Source organism: Vigna radiata, chromosome 11 (assembly GCF_000741045.1).
Source record: "Vigna radiata var. radiata cultivar VC1973A chromosome 11, Vradiata_ver6, whole genome shotgun sequence".
NCBI classification, from domain to species: Eukaryota; Viridiplantae; Streptophyta; class Magnoliopsida; order Fabales; family Fabaceae; genus Vigna; species Vigna radiata.
In genome coordinates, this window is record NC_028361.1 from 16824078 (window position 1) to 16832692 (window position 8615).

The following is an 8615-nucleotide window of genomic DNA, read 5'->3' on the forward strand; positions in this document are numbered from 1 at the left end:
TTAGACTTTTCTTTCCCTTGATGTTTTGCCACGTATTTGCCAAACAATTGAGTGATGCACGAATGCCATGGTTAGGTATAATAGTGTTTTCATTTTCTGTTCTTTAATTGCATGATTTTATAAGATAGTCACTGAGAAAATTCTGGTGCAAATGCACCTGATAGAGGGAAAATGGTACTAAAGTCAAATATATTAATATGAATGAGATTTTTCCTAATTTAACTAATTAGGTGAACATCATTTCCTCCCCTTGAATTTTAAAAATATAACAAAAATCCAGTGGGTAAAGAAGTGTTAGAATATGGTCAAGAAGAAAAAAAAACAGCTGTTTTAGGAACAGAAGACCAAATCAAAGTTATACAAGAAAGTTTGTTAGCAGTTATTCACCTTTAGCATCAACGACTTAAAGAAGGAAAGAGAGAAAGAGAAAGTCAAATTTCAGTTACCATTTTTGGTCCAAATACAAGTTCTCAAGCAAATATTTTATCTTTAATAAAAATTAGTCTTGAAAATAGGTCACAATCTACAAGTCAATCCAGCTTATCACGGATTCGGGCTAGGTTGGATTTGAAAAAAATTGAATTATTTTTATGCGGGTCAGATTTCAACATGGCTCATTTAAACTCGACTCATGTGGGTTGAACCTGTGATGGGCCAGGTTGACCCGCCAACCCATCTACCTAATTTTATTTTTTTAATTTATTATTGTATTTATGAAACCCTACAAATTAAATAACCACCTTGTTCTACCTTAGGATGATGTTATTCTCACTTCTTCATTGAAATTATTTAAGGAACATGTTTTTTGTATTTGTTTTTGGATGACATTTAGATTATGTTGTACTTTTTATTATTATTTGGGAGTGAAATTTGTTTAAATTTGAATATAAAAAGTTTGTAATTTTTTTATTTTAAAAAAACTCGGGCTAGGGAGCTAACTCGTTTATCCACCAACCTGTGGTGGGTCGAGCCAGGTTCAGATTTTTCTGGCTTGCTAATAAATGAGCCGGGTTGGGTTGGTCATTAGGCCGGATCGAGCCGGATTACCCGTTTTGACCGCTCTAATAAAAATTATTCTTTTGACCCACCTAAATTTTTTACATTCATTTAACATTATCTTTATTTATTTTTTTACTTTTATATTTCTTAGAAAAATATAAAAATTTACACTTTTATGACTATTTTACTCTTATATTATTTGTCAAATGAATGTAAAAGTGTGTCATGATATCATTACACAATCGATAAACTCTTTTCTTTCATATGAAATTTGAAGTCAAATTTTCATCCAATTTCAAACCTTTATTTTATTTGACAAAATCTTCCAATAAGTACGAGTGAGATTAGTTAAAAAAAAACATATGGGTACAGAAGAAAAAAAAGAAAAAAAAATGATCTTTTTCAAAGTTTGTGTCAAAACATATGAACATTACCTAATATGACATAGATTCTCCCACATTGGGACACCACCTTTTAGTTGCTTTTAGCCGGCCCTAATCAGGCTTAATTAGCAACATATCGTTGACTTAAAGATGTGATAACACAATGGGAAACAAAATGGCAAATGCACCAAATTAGGTAAACTTTCATAACATCAAAATTAAACATGTTTAATTGATTCCAGAAGTTCTCTTGATGACCCTTTTTCCTAAAATTCACAGAACTTGTATCATAATAATATATATTTATTCATATGAATCAAATATGTCCATGATCGAATCTTTCCCCCTTTGACTTTCTTAACTTACCCTCCATAACACACTACTGATATTTTGGCCTTTAAATACAGATGGATTTTTCCTGTCCCTTGTTATGTGAGGGTTTTTCCTTTATCTTGTTAATTTTTTGGTTGATCAGCATGACTTTTGGTTGGTGGTGCTCTGTGTGTATGATATTTGTCTTGGTGGGTTTGAGAGTAGAAGAAGCTAATGCTCAGTTTTTGAGAAAAGTTGGAAGAAAACAGTTACCTTACTGGTCAATATTGGTAGATCAATCAGGGCATGGAAACTTCACCACAATACAATCTGCCATTGATTCAGTTCCTTCTCAGAACATGTATTGGGTTTCCATCAAGGTCAAGGCTGGTACCTATAGGTATAAAACTATACTATTCTCACATCTTCAACTTTATATACTATTTTATTTATGTTTACATATTCATCATGTTAAAATTCTTACAAAAATTGATGTAAATCTTATTCTACAACTTGTAAAGTTAAACGATAGGTTTAATGTCTCTATAAAAAAAATATTCTTTGACACATTTAAATTTTTTACATTCATTTGATAATATCTTCTTTTATCTTTTTTTTTTCCTTTTTTTCTTGAAAAAATACAAAAGAGTTTACAGTTTTATTATCATTTTATCTTTGTGCTTTGTGTCAAATGAATGTAAAACTGTGTCATGATACCATTATTCCTCTATAAATTACATCTTATTGTTAAAAAATGATACTTTGACACATAATTTTTTTATATTTATTTGACACTATTCTTTTTTATTTTTTACTTTTTTTTAAAAACTAAAAAGAAAATCATTTTTTAAAACTAAATATAAATATGTGTTATATTACCATTATTTGTATTATTTGATTGATTTGGTTTTTCCAAGGATTTTAAATTATTAAATTTAGTAAATGAGAAAAATATAATTAAGAAAAAGAAGAGAGACCCTACAAGATATATTGTCACTCAATTTTTTGTGTGAAGATTATTCATTAATAACATCAATAAAATATTCCATTGTGAAATTTTAAAACTTAAAATGGCAATAGAATATATGAAATATATATATAAAGTGGCACTATCTTTTTCTTATTGGTATGTATTTTTAACAAAATAAAATGGACAAGCAGCACTATATATATGATATAAAAAATTAACAAATTAATGCATAATATCAGTGTTATACTGTGAGTATAATACACCATAATATATGTTCATCATTTCTGACATGAGTATATGAACATTACTGTGGTGTAATTAGGGTGTGAAGATGCTATAATTAATAATTTTGTTGATTGTGTGAATCCGTGGATTAATGTGAAGAAAAATATTCTTTTGATATACTTAACTGTTTTACATTTATTTTACACTACTTTTTTACTTTTTATTTTTTTTTCTTAAAAGATAAAAAAGTTATTGTTTTAATGTGAATGTTTTTATGTTGTTTTTGTTTCAGAGAAAAAGTGAAGATTCCCTATGATAAGCCTTACATCATATTGAAAGGGGAGGGAAAGAGAAGAACTTTTGTTGAGTGGGATGACCATTATAATACCTCACAGAGTCCTACGTTTGTAGCCATGGCTGACAACGTTGTTGTCAAATCCATGAGCTTTAGGGTAAGAATCTTCTATCTACTATTTCATTTTTGCTCTTTTTAGGTTAAATTAATATTAGAAAAAAGTCTCTTTAGCAATTTTTTTTGACAACTTTTTGATATCGCGTACGTGGCAGTTTATGATTGGTCCGTTTCAAATATGTTTTTAAAATAAATTCAAACAGACGAATGAAATGGTGACACGTGTCCCGTTATAAAAAAGTTGTCAAAAAATGTTGTTAAAATATCATTGTCCTTAATATTATTGGCTCTTTATTTTCCTTTTCCTTAATCAAGTTATTCCTGTGCCTTTAAATTTCGATTTAGTTATTTATGATTTTTTTAAATATTTTTCTTTATTTAAGCCATGATAGCCAAATATTTGGTGATAATTTGCTCAATTCATGTATATTTAAGAGAGATATAAATACATATCATTAGGCATGGAATAGTCTATTAAATAATACGATATTTTCTTACTTTACCTAGGTCAATGAATCAATGATGTTATGAATTGAAAATCCTACCTTTTGTCTTTTTCTACGAAGAAAAAATCTTTTATTTATTAGAAAGGTTAAAAAAAAGCTAATGGTTTATCGATTTTTCTTTTAGAAAAAAAAAATACATCTTTAGTTATTATAGTGAAAATTGTAATTAAATATTAAAATTTAAATATAAAAATCAATTTTTTGTTTTCACAAAATTAATTTAATTATGATATTATATGAGCAACAGAATTCATACAACAATCCAATAAACAGTAAAGGCATTAAGCCTGCTGTGGCTGCTATGGTTAGTGGAGACAAGTCTTACTTTTTCAGAGTTGGTTTCTTCGGTTTGCAAGACACTTTATGGGACGACACAGGAAGACATTACTACAAGCTTTGCACCATTCAAGGTGCCATTGATTTTATCTTCGGTGCAGGCCAATCATTATTTGAGGTAACAATAATATTAATAATTAAGTGTTATATATCATAGAAAAAATGTTTGATGATGAATATGTTGTTGGTAGAGGTGTTCCATATCTGTGATTGGTGGAGCACTAGATCCTGGGCTACCAGGGTTCATCACAGCACAAGGGAGAACACATTCAGAAGATGAAAATGGCTTTGTTTTCATTCATTCTCATGTCTTTGGAAATGGAACAACTTACTTGGGGAGACCATGGAGAAGTCATGCTAGGGTTTTGTTTTACAAGACCAACTTCACCAACGTTGTACAACCTGCTGGTTGGGATGCTTGGAAATTTCATTCAAATAAGTATCTTTCTATTCCCTCTCTAATTAATTACACATCTTTTCTTTGACACGTAATATTTTATAGGTTTAATTGCTTCTTTTGTCTCCAGTTTGGTTAAAATGTGTCAAATTCGTCTCCTTTTTAGAAAAATGTCAATTTCGTTTCTATATAAAAAAAAATTATGTCAATCAAGTCATTTCCGTTAAAAATCATTACTTTCAAAACTAACTTTATCCACTATAATATCAGGGATCGGACCCATGAAATGGTTATTATTCAAAACTCACTTTAAGTTTTTAACGTTTGTATTTAACAAAGATGATTTGATTGACACAAATTTTTTCTATATGAGGATGAAATTGACATTTTTCTAAAAGGGAGACGAATTTGACACACTTCAACCAAACTGAAGATAAAAGAAACAATTAAACCTATTTATATTTATTTAATATTATTATTTTTTATTTTTTACTTTTTTAAAAAAAATACTAAATTTTATATTTTATTATCACTTTACTCTAGTATTAAATAAATGTAAAAATATGTTATGATATTAAAGGTTTTGGGTATAAAAATTTGCAGGGGTGGCATAACATTTGCAGAGTATGGGAACTTTGGGCCTGGTTCTGACACTTCTCAAAGAGTGAGTTGGACAAAGAAGTTGGATTTAGAAACAATTGAAAATATGACAAGCACCAAGTTCATTGACACTGATGGCTGGCTTCAGAAACAACCATTCTAATGCAACAATCATTTCACCAATATTCTTATACAAAAATATTTAATTAAATTTTTCTTTTAATTCAATAATGTTTTACCTTTTATGTAGAGAGAATTAGTTGAAATTTATATATAGCTTTATTAGTGTGATTGGGTTTGTGTTTTATAATTTTTTGTCTTAAATCCATGTTTATTCCAATAAAATTAAAAATTTATCATCGATTAGTTTAATTTGGCTTATTTATATTTTTTCTTACTTCCTAAATCAAATTAACCAGTTTTGATTTTGGTTTATTTTCCAAAATTGAAATTATTATTTTCGTTCATATTATTATAATTACGTGTTTATGTGCTAATGAAAAAAGAGAGTAAAGTTGTTATTTTGAAAGTGGTGCTTACTAATTTGTGATGATAATGTTAATATATGATAACTTATAAATTTTTTAATTTAATTTATCTGTAAAGACTAAAAGTGTTAATTTCAAAGTTTCGAGAAATAAAAATAGTTTGAAGAGACTACAACTAAATTTCATAAGAATTAAAAATATTTATTTTTATAGAAACGAAAAATATAGGAATTTTCTTATAAAGATTAAAATCAAAATCGTGAATTTTATAATGATTAAAAAATCTTTAAGCGTTTTTTTTTTTATATAAAGCAAGATATATCTGAATAATTCTTGATGTTAGATCTCACTTTTATATGCATATTACAAAATTAGAAATTTGATGCGCATGTTTATGTTTTCTATTCGTTTTAGTTTTTATATTTGTTTTTAATTTAATTAAATTTAATTTTTGTTAATTAGAGTTAATGTGATCAATTCTATCAAATTGGTGTTAACGACATTTTTGAGATGTAATTATAAAAAGTTTAACCATTCATTTAGTTTTTTTTATTTAATTGAATTCCTGTATTGATTATAAAGAGACAATGTGATTTTTTATTTAAATTAGTGTTAATATCCTTAGAAGGTAGCTATCAATTTTCTTCCTATGTAATCCCTTCTTCTCTAGCATACAATTCTACTAAGATTGTCTACTTCATATCCAAGATCAACTCCTTTAGATTAAGATCTTCCATGGTAGATATTTAGTAAATGTTTTGGAAGTATCCAAACATGTACAACATTTTTGGATGCCACATAGACAAAATATACTAAACTTAAAATAAATTATTATTATATATATTGAATATAGTAGATATTATATATGAGATTAATTTATCTTGTGTTGAATATACACATAAGGTGCTCTATTAATAATATAAGAAGAATAAGCTAAACCTAAAATATAAATAAGGAATAATAACAAACTAATTAAAGATAAAATATAAGTTAAAGATAATACATCTAATATTCACCCTCAAGCTAGTGCATAAAAATTGTATGTACCAAGTTTATTACTAATATAATCAATAAAGACTTTGTGAAGATATATGTTTCTACAGTCGAGTGACACCAAATTGTTATTGATTTGTGAAGATGATATAGAAGACAAAATATCAACCCAAAAGACTCCCACTGAACAATAAATCTGAGGTTGCTCCATATAAATCTTTTCTTGCAAATCGTTGTTAAGGAATGCATTGATAACATCTAGTGGATAAAGAGATTATTATTGAAGAGTCACCACAACTATAAATAAACTAACAAAACCCATCTTTGTCACTGGAGAAAAAGAATATTTTGATGAGTCAAACGCAACGGTGACAAAAGAGGAGGGAGGGGAGGGTCAGAAGAGACAACAATAGAAGAAGTCACTAATGAACAGGAGAGAGAAACCTTAAAAATCCAAGATTCTTCAATCAAAGCACCTGAAAGAGAAAAAAGAGTGATCTCGACGCTTTGAATATCTGCTTAAGAGGAGATGAGACATATGCAACCACACATAAATCTAAAAGAGGAAAAAGAGCGACCTCGATACTCTTAATTGTTGCTTGAGAGGAGAAGAGACATGTCACAACGCACGATAGAAAAGGGAGCAGATCCACAACTTCAAAAGACACTAAGAGTGCGTAAGAGCTTTGATGAAGTCGTCATTGACGACACAATGGTCACCTGGTTGAGAAGATCAAAACTGTGTGATCATCAATCAAAACTGAAACTCCAATAGTGATTGCGGTAGACGACGACAGTAGATGACGACGCCCCCGATAGTGACATTATATACTATAAATTAGTCTTATCCTAAACATATATTAAAAAAATTGGGGGATCATAGCGGTGACAATTTTATTGCCTAAACTATCCTAAACAAAACAAAACTAACCCATTACTATTGTAGTATATGACTAACTTAGGTTAGTTCAAGGACAAGGCTAATCTCATGAATAGATTGAATGCAAGAACATGCTTTTAGGGTTTTTTTCTAGTGAGGGGAGGGGGGATGTTGAATTGGTTTGATGTTAAAGATTAAAACTTTAAACTTTCCCTTAAAAATAAGAGATTTATAAAAGCCTTTACTTTATTTTCACTTAGCCATCAAAATAGTAAAATGAAAAGTGTAGAGATAAGAGAAATTTACACAACAATTTTTATATTGGTTTAGATAAAAAGATCTTATGTCTAGTTGTTAATCAACTCAACAAGAGTGATTAACTAAACATTATATCAAACTAAAAATTACAACCACTAATAAGTGAAACATGCAATGAACACAAGAGATGAAGATAACACATTTTTTGAAGCAACAAAAAATGGACATCTTATTTGAATCACACAAAGGATGAACACACCTTGAATTACAAAAGAGATTAACAAGCTAAAATATCCTAACAACAAAAGCACTAATAAAAATCCTGTTCAATTAATTATTATTTTAGATTTTCAAATCAATATAAATTCTCAAATAATTATTATCTTAAATTAAATCAATCTAAATTCTTAATTAATTATTATGTCTAGATTTTATAATCATGATTTTAGTATTTTATTATTATAAAAAATGACTAGTATAATATCAATTTTATTTTGTTTCCATATTCTAAAAAATATTAAAAGTAGCATTAATCTCATTTTATTAATAATATAATTCTAACAAATAAATATAATTTTATGTTAATATTTTAACCAATAAAATTTCACTCACTTCATATAATTAGTTATAAAATAATACTCACATTTCTTATAATTTTATATTAATCAATGTCATATTTATGTTTATTAAGACACTCAAGTCTAGTTTAACATTTTGAATCATGTTTATCTTCCTTATAATTTTAATAAATAACACTAACTTCCTTTCTATGTTTAAAAAGTAATATTTAATTTTAAATCATTTAATTATCTATATATATATATATATATATATATATATATATATATATATATAT

At 27.5% G+C, this 8615-nt stretch overlaps 1 protein-coding gene across 1 annotated transcript; it reads left to right on the forward strand.

The window, feature by feature from the left end:
• Positions 1–1869: 1869 nt before the first annotated feature.
• Positions 1870–5303, forward strand: LOC106776837 (probable pectinesterase 29). Its single transcript, XM_014664303.2, has 5 exons — positions 1870–2094; positions 3182–3341; positions 4055–4261; positions 4335–4582; positions 5144–5303. The coding sequence occupies exons 1-5, from the start codon at positions 1889–1891 to the stop codon at positions 5301–5303; spliced, it is 981 nt and encodes a 326-aa protein (XP_014519789.2). The 5' UTR covers positions 1870–1888.
• Positions 5304–8615: the final 3312 nt, after the last annotated feature.

Bases quoted from the DNA above. Each gene is read 5' to 3' on its own strand.
- LOC106776837 (XM_014664303.2), top strand. From the start codon at position 1,889: ATGATATTTGTCTTGGTGGGTTTGAGAGTAGAAGAAGCTAATGCTCAG. The intron at 3,342-4,054 runs GTAAGAATCTTC...TATGAGCAACAG, and splicing joins TCAAATCCATGAGCTTTAGG to AATTCATACAACAATCCAAT. The intron at 4,583-5,143 runs GTATCTTTCTAT...AAAAATTTGCAG, and splicing joins TGGAAATTTCATTCAAATAA to GGGTGGCATAACATTTGCAG.